Source organism: Lissotriton helveticus, chromosome 3_1 (assembly GCF_964261635.1).
Source record: "Lissotriton helveticus chromosome 3_1, aLisHel1.1, whole genome shotgun sequence".
NCBI lineage: Eukaryota > Metazoa > Chordata > Amphibia > Caudata > Salamandridae > Lissotriton > Lissotriton helveticus.
The window spans coordinates 301,498,429-301,517,187 of NC_136061.1; the positions used below are offsets into that span (position 1 = coordinate 301,498,429).

Here is an 18,759-nt window from a genome sequence, read left to right on the forward strand (position 1 = left end):
GGTCAGCATTCGTTAGATGGATTTGAAAGGATTGTAGAATAGATTCAATCCAAATGTACTAACATAATGAAATGTTCTTCCAACGTATTAATATTTAATATCGATAAGTAGAAACATTGAAAGCGCAGCCTAAGAATTAGTAGCGTTGTATCGTGGAAAAATACTTATCACTGTGAAACTAATGTATTCCTGACAGTGGCACAGTAGTGGGTTATTGGTTCTTAATCGACAACGTGCAATAGCCTTTTATTGTAAGTACTTTCTGCTGGGCTAAACGGGTAACTCACTCACTTTAATATGGCCGCCATATTAGAGATTTTGGTGGTGGCTCTGCCTTAGTGAGGACGTAAATCTTAACCCGTAACTGGAGCCTCGGAGGAAAGGGCCTCGGAGGGGGGTAGAGAACGGAGCGACAGAGAGAGAGCGAGGGACGGCGCAATGGGTAGAGCAGGTTCGGCCATGTTAGGTGAGGGGGGAGCCCAGTGTCCAACAGAAATGGAACCGACATTGATATGTTGACGTTCCTCCAAGCAGCACCATTGCACTCTTGGTTACATGCGCGAGTTTCTAGTACAAGTAGTGGTCCAGTAACATGGCGGCATAATGTAAGAGAACGTTGGTGAGCCGTTGAGGACGAGCATTACTGACACCCTGACCGAGGCAGAGACGGGCCGCTGCATGTCTGGGCGGGGCGGCCTGACAGACCAGCTTTTCACCTGTTTCTGCGGCACCCTACGTTACCTAAGCGATTTGCGTGCCCTGAAGAGAGGCGAGACTGGTCAGGGTGGCGGCGGTGGCAGACCAAGGGTGCGAGCGCTCCGTACCAAACTGGAGACCATGGACGAACAGAGCGTGGAGGTGAGTCAGACCAGGGTTGAGACAGACAAGGGCTGCATAAATGAGTTGGGGTGCTTGTACATATGTTATTTGGACTAAAAGGCGTCCAAGAAGAGGATGAGACAAGAGGACAGACTGTACTGGTGGACAGTGCTAAAACACTGCACTGGTCGTAAGCGAGATCAGGCTTGGTAGATAGTAGCATGCAAAAGCCTGAGTGCATGGTATTGTTTAAGTTGTTTACGAAGAGGTGATGTTTTTCAGTATCTTTGTATTGAGTTGGACACTTTTATATACAGATAGAATATTGGTATCAGTTGTTATGGCATCTGTACAGTACATTTTTCCCAAGTTCCAAAACACTTTGGTGACTCTAGTGTCGATGTCCTAACTTTCTTTCATACATTTACTATAGCAATATTTTCACTCGTAGTTATGTTTTTTGGTCAAATTGTACATTTTCCATAGCTGGTGATTATGTTAAGTGCCAGTTAGTCCCTTTTTAAATTTTTTTTTATTTCAGATTACCTTTACTGAGCTTTGATAGAATATACATGGAATAAAACTGTTGTAATCTAGAGATGCTTAGAACACTTATGTTATGATGCATGCTGTTTCATGAATCACTCTTTCCAGAGCTGGGTATCCTGCTGTACAGTTGGTGCTGTACTGTTATGCTGTAATCCAGAATAAATCTTTACTTCTAACAGCATCCGGACTTCCTTAATATAACATTGGCGATGAGGATGGGATATACTTGTTGTGGCAGCCATGGTAATACTTGATGAATTGATAAATCACCTTGTAACATTAAAATAGAAACCTACTGGAAATCCAATCAATTGAGATGCCAACAGTTAACAAACCAAACTTGACAGATGTAACCACTGTAAAAAAAAAAAAATCGTTGGCAATTTAAAGCAGAGGCAAAATAAAATCACTGCTGTACTTGAGGTAGGTTTAACCCAAGCGTTATGCAAGATTGCCCACTCTCACCGTAAAGTAAAAACTGCGTGGCGATCAGTCATAAATCATGCAGTCCATTGTGACAAGATGAGGCGTTAAATGTTGAAATGCGGATGAACACGACATGCATTAACTCCAAACACACACTGTCCGTTTGTTTTTCAACGCAATGTGCATACATTTCAATTTGCGTTCCAGCGTCGATACAACTGATCCAAAATGGCCGCACGCCGCATAGTCACAGCAGCGTGCCCCAGCTTTCCTATCAGAGAAGGGCGAACCTCTCCTTCTCTGGAAGAGGAGAAATGTATTTGACTCCTACATTGTAGCGATTGGTGGAGAGAAATTCTCAGCATTTAGAAAACAAGCCATTCTTCTACACAATTTAGGTGTAGAAGGAAGAAATATTTATGATAGTATGGATCTCATTCCATTTGGTAATGGAGATGGGGAACCAGCTGATGTTTATGAGATGTCCATGACTATGCTAGAGAAATACTTTGGTCCTCGCATTAACGTTGTCCTAGAGAGGCACAAGTTCTTTACCAGGATTCAAGGTCCAGCTGAATGGGTAGGAAGTTATGTTGCCTCTCTTAAGACCTCGCACGGCACAGACTTGTGAGTTTGGTGAACTCTCTGACTCTTTAGTCCTAGCTCAATTAGTGAGGTGCACTAATAGAACTTGAGTACAGGAAAAACTCTTGTCAAAAAACCCGACGTTGGCTGAAGCTGTTGCCATTGTAGAAGGTATGGAGGATACTTCTACTTGGGTGAAAGAGATGAGGAAACATCTTTAAGTTAAAAAGGAGGGGCAAGGTGATGTTTATTCTCTGGCACATGGTGATATTTTGGAGGTTTGTGACAACGTTGGCAAAGTCTCTCCTGTGGAGAAGTATAAAACTTCAGAAAGGAATACACACATGCGTGGTCCTCTCAAAGGTTTACATGTGAAAACGGATCGTGAAGGTCGTCCTCCGAATACTAGTACTAATGCCAGCGACAAAGCCTCTGGGACATTTTCTAAACCTAAATGTTGGGTGTGGAAGTTTCTCACACTTCTCAAACTATCCTCATTGCTATGCCAGAGAGTCAGTACGCAACAAATGTGGTGTCAATGGGCATTATGCACGGGTTTGTAAGTAATCCACCAAAACTCGCAGCCCAGAGAAAGGAACTGAAGTTGTGCGTACTGTAATCCTGAGCATCAATGATGATGATGGTGAAGTTGATGCAGGAAAAATAACTAAGCCTGAGTGCAACATCTTAGTAGACGGTCATGACTTTGTAGTTCTAGCCGACTCTGGTTCGCCTTTGTAACGAGGGGGACCCAGACCCACCAGCCTTACCTGTGTCCCCTCTCTTTAAACAGCACACCGAGACCTGGAAGACGCCGAATGCTGTGTACAACCCCGGACCGAAGGCAGCGGCGGAACCCTGTTTCTTTAACTGGGCGGAGTTAGACCCTGACCGCGCACTCCCGTCCGAGGTAAAACCCTGCCCTGAGAACCTACAGGTGTGTTTTACACCCGGAGGTAGCAGAAGTGACTGGCGTGAGGAAGGAGAGGAGTGGGAGTACGGAGCGAGCGAAGAAGACTGGTGAGAGGACGGAGAGGAGGAGGCGAGCGGAGAACAGCGGAGGAAGGAGGAGGCGAGTGGAGAACAGCGGAGGAAAGAGGAGGCGAGTGGAGAACAGCTGGAATCGGAGGAGGCAGGACAAGGAGACGAGGAAGCCCCGAAGCTCGGAGCCGAGGAGAAGAACGGGGAAAAGCGGAGACCGGGACGAGACGTCCGCGACAAGCCAGGAGGCCACCCTAGAGGCACTTCGCCATGCCACACTTCAAGGGAAGTGTGGCTTGAGCAGGTACGGTCACGCTTTGCTGGTTCGGCGGGTCGTAGGTGGGCTAAGCCACCCTGAAGAACCGGCCATCTTCTAGAGTAAAACCCTACCCTCACAAACCCTTCACTTGAATCTGGGTCGAGTAGAGACACGTGTGTTCCTCACTCCCTTCCCTGTGCACAAATCCACAGCCCCAGCCTAACTACACTTTCTTTCTTCCCCGGTACGCTGGACGGGGCGACAACACGAGGAGAAGCGGCCTACAAGTCCCAGAAGACCCCGGGAATACCGAAGACCAGGAGCGGTGAAGCGTCTGGATCGACTGGCAGAAGAAACGGACAAGCCTCTCCCCTAATATCGAAAGACGATTCAGAAGAAGCACTCATACAAATTAATAATGCCGTCCTTACCCCGAGTACCAGTGTCCGTGAGTCTGTTCGAAAGCCCACAGCCTTTCACCATGATCGGTAACAGGCAAAGGGATGAGATTGTGGGGTTGGACAGTATGACATTGTCACCGCCTGACATAAATCCTGTCAGTTATGGTGGTGCAAAAATTAAGGTGCTTGGATACGTCGAGGCTTGTATTAAATTTAAAAATAGAAACACAGTTGGTAAGGTCTATGTAGCTGAGAGAAGAGACAATTTGTTAGGATGGAGACCCCAACCTGATTTAGGTATCGTTCTCTATCCCAGCGCAAGAGATCCCAGAGATCAGGTCATGCTGGTGGACTTTGAAGATCAAGGTAGTGAATACTTCAAAAGGTTTCCAGAAGTCTGTACGGATACCTTGGGCTGCCTAAAAGGTTTCAAGCACCGAATTGTTCTCAAAGAAAGAGCTGACCCTGTGTGCATAAAGTAAGAAAAGTGCCCAATATGACGATGGGACCATTAAGAAACTGAACTCAAGAGACTGTTAAGTTTGGGGGTTATTGAAGAGATAGAAGCCACAGAATGGTTGGCCCCCATCCTCTTGGCTCCAAAAGATGGTGGTGCCAGCGTTAGGATGTGTGTTGACTTGAGGGGTTTAAACAAATGGATTTGGGTAGATCGCCAACCTCTGCCCAATATTTCTGAGGCCCTCCGCACACTTCAGGGAGCCCGGGTTATTAGTGTGTTGGCCAAGACTCGAGGTATCTTACATCATTCGTGACACTTCTGGGGGCTTACCGCTTCCTGAGAATGCCTTTCGGGTTGGCATCGGCGGCGGCATGATTCCAGAGGGTCATGAAGATGGTCCTGGAGGGTATACCCAACATCCTGTTCTTCCAGGACGACTTCTTGGTCTATGGTAAAGGTAAAGCAGAACATGGTAAGACACTAACTTGTGTTTTGCAGAAGTTGAAGGAGAAGGGACTGACTGTAAAGAGAGAAAAATGTTGCATTGGGTTGGGATCGGTTACATATTTAGAACATGCGATCTCAGGAGAGGGGATTCAACACAAGTTAGAACTTGCAGAAAGTATTTTGAAAACCCCCACACCTAAAGATAAAGAACAGGTGAGGTCATTTTTTGGACTCGCTGAGTTCTATTCTAAATTTGTGCAAGGATTTGCCTGTGTGACTGAACCCATCAGAGCTCTGCTTAAGAAGGATAAACACTTCCTGTGGTCTGAGGACTGCCAATGAGCATTTGATAATATTAAGACTGAGATTGGGCAGATGCCTACCTTAGGGCATTTTGATGTCAACCGGAAAACTGTATTAACCACTGATGCCAGTCTAAAGGGGTTGGGGGTGGTACTCTCCCAAGTTGTGGATGGGGAAGAGAGGGCAGTCGCTTTTGCCTCTAGGGCCCTTAGGGATGCAGAAGCCAATTACTTGTGTATTGAGAGGGAAGCTCTGAGTGTGTTTTGGGTTGTACAGCATTTAAAATCTTATCTCTGGGGTATTCCTTTTGTAGTCAAGACAGATCATCGCCCCTTAGTCCAAATCTTTACGTGTCGCCTCTGTGAACATATCACACCCAGACTCAGGCGCTGGAGTGAAGATCTTCAGGAATTTAACTTTCGTGTACAGTATATACCTGGTTCCAGTAACAAGTCAGTTGATTGTCTCTCTTGGTTGCCTATTGAGTGCGAGCAGACTGAAATTGATAGTGTATGTTGTTTTTTTTGTTTTTTTTTTACAGAGTTTTATATAGCGCGAACTAGAACCGAACCAGTTATCAGAGCGCTTTACATAGCACCACTTACGTTACATGAGGACACACTTTCATTTTAGGCACGGGGAGATTAAGTGATTTGCCCAGAATCACAGGGGGTTTTTGGCGTCGTTACCGAGACTCGAACCCAGATCCCCAGGTCCGAGGTCGAGCGCCTTAGCCGTTAGGCCAACCCCTCTCTGGTTGCTGAACCAACTTTGTCCAGTGAGGAATGGTTGGATGGTGTGAAGAAGGATAACATTCTTGTTTCTCTCAGGATGTGGACAAGCCAGGGGTGGCTTGACTATAAGGCTTTAGACCAAGAAATGAAAGCATATTGGTCTGTGAGAGATGAGTTGTCATTTTACTGTGGAAATCTTATGAGAGGAGATAGGGATTCCTCCCGCTGAATTCAGAGGTAGAATAATTAGCATAGCTCATGAGGGTCACTTGGGAAGAAATCTCATCAAAGCTCGAGTGAGAGAAAGATACTGGTGGCCCAGTATGGATCACATGACTGAAAATGTTGTTAGGGATTGTGTGTCGTCTGCTTCCAGCGATAAGTCTCTTGTTCCTAATCATGCACCGTTATCTCCTGTGGAAGTCCCTGATGTTGTGTGGTCAAAATTAGGCTTAGAATATTGTAGGTCCTTTTGAACTTTTTCCCTCCTACTAACGTTTTGTTATTTTTATATTGGATTACACTTCCAAATGGGTAGTTACTAAGTGTGTGTCTACTGTGAACACCAAAACTGTCGTTGACCTCCTTAGAGATGTATTTGTTTCTGAAGGTGTGCCTAAGTTTTTGATTATGGACAATGGGGTACAATTTGTGTATCATAAGATGTGCAAGTTTCTTAAGGATCACAACATAATTCATCAAAAAACAGCCTTATATACACCACAAGCCAATGATTTGACTGAAAGGATGAACCAGGTTGTCAAAGATTGTGCTCAGCGTGCTCTGAGTCAAGATTATCTTTAAGTGGTGTCTTGAGAGATACTTGGTGGGCACACCGCACTACTCCTAATGTGGTCACGCAGAAGTCACCTTTTGAGGCCTTGAGAGGAAGGAAGGCTGTTTCAAAGGTAAACCCGTCTTGGCTGCCTGCATGTATTGATGTAGCTATTTCTGATGAAACAAGGCGCTCTAGAAATTCTGAGTATCAACGAAAATACAAAATTAATTATGACTCCAAGATGCTTGTGAAAAACAAGAAGTGGTGCATTGGTGACAAGGTGATGGTGAAAAACCCTAGACATACTCTGAAAGGGAATACTAGTTTCATTGGCCCTTTCACCATTGTTGCCATCAGAAAGAATGTGAAAGTTGACACAGGTTGTATGTGGAGCATGTCTAGACTGGTGAGGTATACTGGGAAATCCACAATTGTACATAAACTATTTTCATATGGTGTATCTGGTGGTCATGACCCCTTGAATGAAATTGCTTACAACAAGGAAATAGACACTTCTGGTAGGTGTCGAAATCTGCCTGTGAAGTTAAGAGGCTATGTTTTATATTGATACTATGTTTCTTTTGTGCCATGTTTCCTTTGCAGAATTCTTCTATTTTTTTTTCTTTTCTTTACTGTATTCAGTTATTTTGCTCTCTTTGTTACTGTTCTTTCCTTTATTGAAAGGGGGATGTGTTGTAATCTAGAGATGCTTAGAACACTGTTATGTCATGGAATGTAGAGATGTATGCTGTTTCATGAATCACTTATTCCAGAGCTGGACATCCTGCTGTACAGTTGGTGCTGTACTGTTATGCTGTAATCTAGAATAAATCTTTACTTCTAACAGCATCCGGACTTCCTTAATTTAACAAAAACAAAAAAGAAACTTAAATACTATACAGTACGAAAAATTCTAAGTAACGAAACAGCCTTAGTACATTGTTGTCCGAGCAGAATTATGCTAGTCATATAGGGAGGATTGCAGTTGGTGGTTGAAGTGTTATACATCGGATCTGTTTTCAGAGTTCAAGGTTTCATACTTGTAATTATAATCTCATGTACGTTGGTTAAACGTGTATTTCTCGATGTAATGCTTAAGCCTGCTGAAATCGTATGTTTATGTGTCATTCACTAGGCCAAACATATTGAGAACTGTGTGGTAGTCAATGAAACCAGGGATGCGTTATGACTAATTAGTTTATGGTCAGTGACTTTAGAATCTGTATGGTGTGCAATAGAGAAGGAGGATTAGTGTAAAAGAGTTTGATTTAATCTATTCCACAGTACAGTCGTAATTTTAGGAAGTTTCTTCTTCTGCAAGAAAGAACCCAGCAAGGCTTATGAAAACATTGAAGAAATAATTAGCTGAGGTTTTTCCTCGCCCTTTTTAGGTCGAGCAGACAGAGTCTGCGCGAGACCTATTGTCAGCCGTATTTGGGAATGTAGACACGAGAGGGGCACCAGCGCAGATTTCACCTCGTGGGCGCGCACGGCGCCGTGCCCCTCTCGTGCCTCATATTCCCGTGCGCAAACACACTCACACAGCCACACTCACGCATGCGCACATACACAGCCACACGCATACGCAGGCAGGCAGGCAGGCACACACACACAGAGGCAGGCAGGCACACACAGGCAGGCAGACACACGCACACGCACACGCACACAGGCAGGCAGGCACACACACACAAGACCCCCATTCTATGTACTCACGGGTCATTGCTGGCCGTGCTACAAGGTTCGCAGACACCGAAACTCCACTCTCTCGTACTCCTCTGACGTCACTGACTGCCGCCGAAACGACCAAGCGCCGTTTCACTCCGCCCTCGAGACCCTACATCCTATTGGTGAGCTGGACACCACGTGATTCGTGCTTCTACTTTGCAGCCCCTGCAGCGTTGCACGTTAAGAATAAACTTGTCTTCTAGGCTGCGGCGCGCGCATGAAGATGTCTTCTGTTGCCGAGAATAATTAATAAAAAGGCACAACGCCTCTGGGGCCTGTCAGCGTCTCAACGTTTAGGGAACAAAGGAGAATTAAATTGTGTGTTTAGTGCAGGCGGGAGGTATCGGCGTGAAGCAGGCAGAGCCTTCAGTGTATTCACGCGTCAGCTGCCGTGCACTGCAGGCAGCTCCCCCCGCACCAGGATGCACAGGCAGCGCGCGCCGGGTCCTTGGGAGAGTACAGGCCAATACCACCGCCTGGCTGGGTTGAAGAATGTCCAGGTGGGGGGGAGAGATGCGCTCGACCCAATCCCAAGGCGCGCGTCGCATTGTAAGTGCTTGTTCTGGGGGGGGGGGGGGGGGGAGAGATGCGCTCGACCCAATCCCAAGGCGCGCGTCGCATTGTAAATGTTTTTTTTTCTGTCCTTTGCTCTTTCGGTCTCCGGCAGGCCCCCTCACCCCCATCCTTGCACTCCTTCTCAAAAGCCTCCACATAGGAGATCTCTGCAGCATTCTCAGCAGTCCTGGGGGCCTGGCCTTCTCGCACTCGGCCCGCAGCGCAGACATCCCGTCAGCTCGAGGGGCACCTGGAGAGCTTTGTTATGTTATTGTTTTCGCGGCTTCATTTAAACTTTTGTTGTTTTTTGGGTGGTATGGTCTGGCGGAGGCCAGCGACGGCAAGTGACGGGATGGAAAGGGTTGGGGTACTACTGTCGGCCCTGGTGCTTCAAGGTAAATAGCCCCTTTAATTGCTGCTGGGGTAGAAAATGCAGAATTTTTCAGGGTTTGGTGAGGCCCTCAGTGCTCGGTGCCACGGTGCTGCTGCACCGATGGTAGCTAGGTCCATGTGATGGGCAATGATGTGCAGTCTGGGGCAGCAGTGACACTGCAAGGGCTAGAACAAGTTGGCAGGTGGGGAAAAACAGCAACAAAGGCTGACAGGAAGCCACGACAGAGGTGCCTGGGCGGAAAGAGTCGCCAAGGGTTCATGCGACTATCCCCTCGCTTATGAGCAGACAAAGGCAGTCAGGCGACTTTCCACGAGCTGCGTGCACTGCCCACAAGTCTTACGGATGGAGACACCTTGGCAGCGCTGGTAAAAGACGAGGAGACGGGTTTGACGTCTGTGAAAGGGGAAGGGAGGCTGGCGATGGGAAGCAGAAAGAGCTCTCTGGCGGCGGCAGAGAGAGTCAGAAAGAGACAGCGAAGAAAGATGGAATAATAGCCTTTGAGGGATTAGGAAAAAATCGTGCAGGGCAGAGAGACGATGGTAAAGAAAAAGTGGACAGATTCCTGTCAGCAGAAGGAAGTGGCGGAGGGAGATACATGGAAACATAACAAGCCCTATGTAAACTCTTTAAAACATTTTTTATTATTAAGTGTGTTTATTGAGATTTTCCATTGAACCAGGGTTTTAAGTGGGATGAAAAAGCTGAGGGTCTCTCAAAGGGACGTGGCTGATGTAATTAAGATCGTGGCTTAAAAACACAAAGTAAAAACCTGTGCTTAGCATAGTTTGCCGCCCAACTGGTATTTTGCTGCTTTTGTCATTGCATCCAGATATATAATACAACAAGTAACATTACACCTACAAGAAGTCAGGACTATTAGCTTTGTCAATGGTTATTAGTTGCATAAGTTAAATAAGCACCAATTATGGTTTCATTGTATAGAATATTGGAAACTTCTGTTCTGAAATGGTCAGACTGTGAAAGAACTATGACGAGTCTCCTTGAAGTTACATCAAATGTAGTGAAGGGTGGCACTGCTTCAGAGTTGAGATTTTTGTTCCATCCTGAGGACGAGGGCAAAAACGGACATCTGGTGTGGTGACGCGTCTCCTTCATTCTCGGTACATGTTGCTGATTTGCTCTTCCCTTTCGGGACAGCAACCTACCAGGCGCGTCACCTTTCATGCTCACACACGCGGAGTGCCATCCTGCCTAGGATCTGAGCCATGACCCAACTAGGGTGTTTCCAGGCTTTGGGAGTCTTCTGAAGCTTGGGAGGGGTTTGGGGCATACATACGACCTCCAAAATGTATAGTTCCTTCAGCCTAGCAGTAGGTGGAATCTGAGCATTTTAAAGATGTTGTCGTTTTTGCTCAGATGTGAGCCTTGATTGCTTTTCCACTTCCTTCCTCGTACATAGGGTGCATTTATTTAGGAGTAAGCGGTGCCCTTCCCTGCTTTAAAATAAATAAATAAATAACGGCTTATGTCTACTGATCGTGTCACCAATTCCCATCCTTGCCCTTCTTGGCATCATTTTACTTGTTCAGCACCGTCTGTGCCTGGTACATGTTACCATATAGAACAGATTTTCTGAATAACACGCTTTTTTGATGCATACTCATAACATCCTTCTGCTCCTATGGTTAGGCTGGTGCAGTCTAACTGCTTATATATTTTACTTCTTACAGCTTGTGTGCCTGTCTCTTACATACCCTCACCCATCAAACTGCCAGTCGCAATTTCCCCATAACGTGATAACTGCACATCGGTTGTCATCATGCATGACATTGAAGTACTTGTTGTTCTTACCTATCCTTCTTTTGCCTCACCCTTTCTTTTTTTATCTATCTCCCTCACTTACTTTTCTGTATTTGTTCACCCCCTCTGTGTTTTCCCGTTGTTCTCTTGTAATTTAAAAAAAATTCTAATGTATGTTTCCTTCCCTGTACATGCCAGCGCACCTCCCACCTCTCTGTCATGGCATCCCCTATCAGTGTTATTTATAAGCTTTTTGTCTGCAAAGCTGCAGACAGAAAACGCCCATGAACAACTAGCTAATGTTTTAGTGGTACCCAAATGTCCTGCCACGGGGGCAGAGGGCCAGTCCTCGACACTTTAGCTGCTTAAGTGGGGGGGTCGCTGCTCCTCAGGCACATACACATATTCGTTCTAATACATCAAGTTAGTTCTGTGATGCCTTTGCTGTAATTGGGAGTACTGTGCTGCTCTTTAAAGATAAACAAGCATTTGCAATGCAATAGGTCTCGCATTTGCAAGAGTTTAGTTTAACCTATTGGCATTGTAATTGACAATGCCGTTTATTTACGTTTTAAAAACCAACACATAAATAAAAGGCAGTGCCATTTACAATGCCAATGGCTCAAACTCTAACAACTGCGAGACCTATTGCATTGCAAATGCTTGTTATTGTAACTTTTCACATTTTATAGTAATTAATATTCATAATCCGAGACAGTCAAGCAATATAGTAATTTAACTTGCAACTGAGACCCAATATTAGTACTGTATTGTATAACCTTTTTTGTAGATCGCATAAACACGCTAGTGGCTCTCCGCGTGAGGGACTTAAACTGAACAGTTGTGAATACTAAGATACATTATTTAACTTCCTTTGTAAACAAATCATAATAGAGCTTCAAGAGGCGGTCAAGAGGAGATCCTTTCTATAGTATAGGTGCAGCATTAATAGAGTTCTTCCATCTAGGCCTCCGTTGTCTCCATCCAAGAAAGCACAACCGTTGAATTTTAAAATAATGCAAACATAATAGTAGGGAGCATTGTTTGAGTTTTTTTATTAATAAAGGTCATATTTCATGAAACAAACACATTGGATAACGCAAAAATGTGATACATTGGCAAACAGGGAGAAGGTGAACATATATAATGCTGCCATCATTTATACTGTCTTGGTGTATACCATAGAATGGTCCTAATAAATTCCAGTTTAGTTTTATTTTTAGACGTTAGAGTGCCAACCCTCCACACCTTGCTATGTTTGGACTGCTCTCCTACGCATTTCGGTTGACTCTCAGGGTAGCAAGAGCGAGCAGTCGGGGGCTTCTCTGAGCGGTAGTGTGAGAGTGGTCGAGCTATAAGCACAACAATCAATTAACAACACAGTTAAGTGAGTGCCTAGCCCATTGCTCATTTTTCTTTTCAAGAAGGAAAGTCCACTGTTACTGAAAGATAGTCAATACTACACACTACTAGCAGCAGAACACAAGTTAGTGTAACTGGGCGCAATGCAGCAGGTGGTATGCCTGTCATCGCTTCTGCTCTGTACCCACTGTCTCTTCTCGGTTCTGGGTTGCCCCTCTATTTTTCGGGGGGAACAGGAGTAGTGTGATGTTAGCACAGGTGCAGTCTCCTCCAAACTGTATGTGCACACAGTTCACTTAGTCTCTTACCCGCTTTCGGGGTAATTTCATCCTCTCTGGCTCATCTGGTATTTGCGAACAAGCCTGCATTCTCCGATGAGGGTCTGTGCATCGGCAGGTAGCTTTGGTATACTTCTCGCCTCTGGTGCCTGGCTGCTTTCTGCAGTACACCCACTCCAGTTCTTCTGTTTGCTGGAAGTGGCAACCTTGAGATAAATTTGTCCCAAGTAGACTGTCTTGTATTTATAGGGCTGGTGTTTGAGTCTATCCTGAGGCTAGAAGGACCAAGGATGAAGACCCCAACAGGGCGGTGCAACATTTGGGAGATACAGCCCCCATGTCAACTGGTTACGAATTTCGTTGATGTAGCGCTGCACAGACTGGTCACAACTTCAGCAGTTACAGCCCTGCGCAGGCAAAGCGCAACATGCAATTACAGCCAAATAGTAGTGTTCAGAAAGAATGACTGTTGGACTTGGCCCTTTTTGGCCAAAGTTCCCTAAACTTTTTGCTTTCCCCCCAGACCTTTTTTCTGACATGGTGTTGCCAATTTAGATGCTTTGGGCCCTTTGCCACTGCTGATCATGGTCAAAGTGCAAGTGCTCGATGTGTAATGGTAATTGGTTGTCCATGATTGGTATGTTTGCCTTACTCGTAAAGTCCCAAGTAAAATGCACTATGTGTGCCAGAGCTAGTAATGCATGTGCTACCAGTGGGCCTGCAGCACTAGTTGTGCCACTCACACCAGTAGCCTTAAAGAAAGAACTCCGGCCTGCCACTGCAGTGCCTGCGCGCAGTTTGTTAAACTGACATGTTGTCCTGACAAGTGCACCCACTTGCCAGGCCTTACCCTTCCCTTTCTATGCACATCAGACACCCCTATGGTAGGTCCAAGGTACCCCCTGGGCAAGGTGCAGTGCATGTGAAAGGTAGGACATGTACTGAGGTGTGTATCATGTTCTGACTGTGAAATACTCTCCATTTCGTTTTTTACTGTTGAAATGCCATCTTGCCCATAGGACAGAATGGGGAGGCTGTGTAATATGTTTCCCAGCCTATGTTCCCTAAGGCTTAAGATGGAGAGGTGAAGTTTAGTATGCCTGAACTCACAATGTAATAACACATCTTCTTACGAAGGTGGTTTTTGCATTGTGTGTTTAGAAACCACTCTTTTAGAAGTGGCTGGGTTTTTGTGCTCTAACATTTCTGTGTCTCTCTACCTGGTTATGAATTGACTGTCTGGATTTGAAAGTGATTGGATCTGGAGAATGTCTTGACCCAGGGGAGGAGGTGAGACAGCAACGGGCTGACCTACATCTGGAGTGTAGGGGGGGAGGAGTAGCCCCTGTAGGTGAAGAGGCCTGGGTTGCTGCCATAAAACAATGGTCCCATCTCCTGCTGTGTGTTTGAGAATCCAGACCCTCACTAATCAAAGGAAGAAGGTGTCACTGAAAGGGAGGCCCCCAGAACTGGTTTGAACAAGGGGTCCGTGCCCCCCTGAACACAAAGACTTCAAAGACATTTAGGGGTATAACTATGAGAGCTGAAGCCCCTGAACTTTGAAGAAATGGATTGATCAAGACCGAAAAGGATTGAACCTACTTCGTAGTCAAGAGGAACCTCTGCCAAGGAAGAAACAGCTGAAGAGCCTGACGGAAAGGACTGACCCTTGCTGTGTGTTCTGGGGCTGTCCTGCAGTTTGCTGCTTTAACCAAGGAGAGGCTAAAGGGACTTTGCTGTGTCCCCCTGGTTGAAAGGACTTTGCTGTGTCCGGATGTAACTTATCCCCAACGGCCCGAGGTGAGCTGTCTCCCTGTTGCGTAAACTAAGGAACACAAACGTTTCCAGGAGAGACTCAGCGAAGCTGTGTGCTTGTGCTTTTTGCAGCCTGAGACTCTCGAAAGAATTGCCCTGTGATCGTGGGCACCTGGAATCCAAGCGAGTCTCAGAGACGCTGTGTGCGTGTGCTTTTTGCAGCCTGAGCCCTTCGTGAGGATTGTCCTGTGATCGTGTGCACCGTAGACCAAGTGAGTCTCAGCGACACTGTGTGCTTTCTGCAGCCTGAGACCTTCATGAGGATTGCCCTGTTGTCGTGCACACCCGGAGTCCAAGTGAGTCTCAGCGACACTGTGTGCATGTGCTTTGTGCAGCCTGAGACCTTCGTGAGGATTGCCCCAGAGGAGCGGAGCCGCCGTCTCGAGCCCGCCGTTGCCAGAGTGGGACTTCCAACCAACTCCCTCAAGGGAGGACCAGAGGTCCACTCCCCGGAATCCGCAAAGTTGCATATGTGGCCCAAGACGCTGGAAGAGGAGAGGAGAGCGCGGTCGCACCCCCAGGTAACACGTGTCGCCGCCTGGGAGGGGGGTGCGGGCTCGGAGAGAGACTCTCTCGGCCTCTCCCATTCCTGCAGCGCAAGTCTCTGCTTTGGCTCGTATTACGGCCCGTACTTGCCAAGGGGTGGCAGTACCGGGGCTGGAGTGCGGAGCTACACCTTGGTTTACATCATACCCGTGTGGGGGCATCTGTTGACGGCAGCTGATCGCGAGTCAGTATGAGTGGCGGAGAGACCGCCTAAGGCACGTGATCGGTGCTGGAGTGTATTATGCATTCCATTATTTCTGCATTACGAACTACCTGATTTTCAAGGTTCAAAGGATACAAGCCAGTTTCCACGGGAACGAAAAGGAACCCCCAACACCTCCAGAAAACAGAAACAAGAATGCGACAGTGAACACACTCCTGACAACTGTTCCCTAAAAGTATGGGGGAAAAACCCAAGGAGTGTCCACCACTCTCCCCATACGAGGGGTTAGGTAACAGGGCAGGTGCAGTTCTGGTTGGTGTAGTCCGGGCTGTAAGAAAACAGGACATGCACTAATACACTAGACACTTATTTAAAAGAGCGACCTATCAATACATTGACATGCGTTTTTATACCACAAAGGTCACTTACCCCAGTGAAGTCCACGGGTTGTCTTAAGGTGAGTTCTTGCTGAAGAATATGGCCTGAGGAATATGATGCCAGGCCTAAAAGAGCAGAACTCGTGAAAGGACACACACTCACCATACACACAAGAAAATATAAAAAGGGTAAGGACTTGAGGTGCACTGGCTGGCTCTCTCTCTCGGAGAACAAAGAGCGGAGCAGCTACACTCTCAAGAGGAGAGACACCCGACCCGGGAAACTATTCCGAGCGGTGCGCTCTCTCTCAGCAGGGGAAAAGAAAGAATGAGCCCAGACTTTTTATCTGAGAGCAGGGGCTCCGTACAGGTAAAAGGACGTTCAGGAATAACTGCCTGGAAGAGCGTCCTCCAAGCACTTGGTAATCAGAAAAAGGGCTCAAATCCGTGGCAGGGGAAAAACGCCCTCCAAATGGCTTAGAGATTACAGGGCGTGGCAAAAGAGTCCGGCCGGCACAGAGTGACGCTCACCGGACTGGAGGAACTTGGAAGAGGCGGGAAAATACCCGTTTTCACGAAGGATGGCAGAGCACTACCGGAAGGTTTTAACATCCAGAAACAGAGAGGAGCCAAAAACAAAACAGCGACTGCCGTGGGAAGGAGCCTCTCGTAACCTGGAAGTAGGAAGAGGGCGTGGTACCGGAACAGTAAGCCAAGCAATGGCTACGTTCCGACGCGCCTCTTTACGTGCACAAGGGAGCGTCTGAAAATCTGTCTGCAATGGTAGTCATGCCATAGGGATCGTGTGTAAAGGACATAAGGGGAACCTGAGGATAAGAACACATGTCAAGATCTTCTAGTGCTCCCGAGCCTTGAATTCCTAACACTGATTGTCGTATTACGCATTGCATTATTTTTGCATAACGAACTACCTGATTGTTGCATTACGCATTGCGTTAGTTTGCATAACAAACTGCCTGATTGTTGCGTTACGGATTGCATTATTTTGGCATTACGAACTGTTTGATTGTTGCATAACGAACCTCATTATTTTTACATTGCAAAGTGCCTGATTCTTGCATCACAAACTGCATAGCATTGTATTAGGACTGTAGTGGATCATTTAGAATTGCTCATTAATATTGCCAGAACTTACAAGGGCTGGCTGGCCTAATAACCGGCCAGGAGGAATATTACAAATACGCATATGTTGGATTTATATCATGTGGTCTCATCGTATATCTTTTTCTATAAATGTATACTTGTTTTTCTGAAACTCCCGTGGAGTCCATTTGTGGTGTCATCATTGTGGTGTTATTGAGAGCGTGGTTGCAAATACTTTACACACTTGCCTTGAAGATAAGCCTGGCTGCTCGTGCCAAGCTACCGAGTGGGTGAGCGGGGGCTATCTGAGAAGGTGTCCTTCCTTTTCATGACGTGAAAGCAAGGGTCCCTATTTGGCGTAAGGTACCTACCTCAGCCAACTAGCGACCCCTAGGTCTAACACTGACCAATAGCTCTGTGGTAACAAAAGGCCTCATAGAATATCTAAAAGGAGCTCTGTCTTCTCTTCCCACCATCACTTTCTAGGCCTCCTCCCTTTAGCTACAGGAAGGATATCAATACATTTCTAATGTTGGGCAGTACAGTCCTCATCTCCATCTTGTGCAAGGTCTGGCCAGGGGTATCTGAGAAGGTTATCGAACGGGCCATAAAAGAATTACGCTCCTCTGGCGCAATGGGCCCTGATGAGCTCCCAATTTTGGTCTTGAAGCAGGATCCTGTTTCTTGGAGCAAGATTTTATTTCCATTATTTAGTTTCTGCTTTAGGAATAAAACTGTCCTGCCGTCATGGAAGGGAAGTATACTGGTGCCGCTCTTCAAGAAGGGCGATAGGAATGCCCCCAAAAACTATCGCCTTATCGCCCTTCTTGATGCAATCGGTAAGGTCTTTGCTAAATGACTGCTGTTCCTGATAGATGAGTGGGTGTCCAATAACAACATATTGCCCCTTGAACAGACAGGCTTCCGCAGGGGTCATGGTACCCTTGATAATCTTACGGCCTTACAAATAATCACTGACAAATATGTGAGGGTTCGCGGTGGTAGGGTGTACGCAGCGTTTATAGACTTCTCCACGGCGTTCGATAAAGTGGATCGTCCGCTGCTTTGGAGAAAGCTATCAGCGCTGGGTATGCCTTCCAGCTTGTTGGAGCTGGTGTGTGCTCTTCACACAGATACATGGTGTAAAGTTCTTTTAGGGGGAGAAAGAGGGCTATCCAGGGTCATTCACTCTGTTAATGGTCTTAAGCAGGGTTGTCTGTTGGCCCCCATTCTCTTCTCTTTATATATTTCTAATCTTCCTTTGACACTTGCCTCCTGTGAAGTAATAGCTCCTATGTTAGGGGGCTCTGCGATTTCTAGTTTACTTTACGCCGATGATATCTTAATATTGGATCTAACACCTAAGGGCTTAAATAACCGCTTACATGCCCTCCATTTATTTGCTGAATCTCATTTCCTTAAAATAAACATTTCTAAGAGTAAAATAATGTGTATTGCTGGCAAGAAAAAAAAACCCCAAAATTGGATGGACTGTTGGGGGACAAATGTTGGAAATTGTACATAGTTATGTATTTTTGGGGAAAATAATAACTAGTAATTCTAGTGAGAAACCCCATATTGATAATAATATGCGGAAGGCTGTGGCCCAAGGCAAAAGTTTACTATCCCTTTACACTGCCACTGGGAGGCGACATTTTTCCTACCTGCTGGAGGTATTTCGTGCAAAAATCCCGTCCTCCCTACTCTATGGACTGGAAACAGTGGATTTGGGGCAATGGGGTTTTTTGCAGCAGGCCGAGGGGAAGATTTTCCGGTATCTAACTACTACTAATAACGCATGTACAGCAGCGGCCTTCAGACTTGAGTTTGGAGTACGTAGTAGTTGGGCCCAGGGCCTGGTGGGATTGGTGCGATGGGTTGTCTGTTTGGCCAAGGGGGAAGTGGGGACCCTACGATGTCTTATGAAAAACGAATTA

The 18,759-nt window shown here is 46.3% G+C and overlaps 1 protein-coding gene across 2 annotated transcripts in view; it reads left to right on the forward strand.

Moving 5' to 3' along the window:
- Positions 1-387: 387 nt before the first annotated feature.
- TRIM37 (tripartite motif containing 37) overlaps positions 388-18,759 on the forward strand; it is a 1,276,082-nt gene continuing 1,257,710 nt past the window's right edge. Inside the window, exon 1 of one of the 2 annotated variants that reach the window (XM_078679853.1) lies at positions 388-858. In XM_078679853.1, coding sequence (XP_078535979.1) covers positions 679-858 — 180 coding nt within the window. In that variant the 5' untranslated portion in view covers positions 388-678. The remainder of the gene's footprint in view (positions 859-18,759) is intronic. The other variant, XM_078679852.1, reaches the window with a different exon arrangement.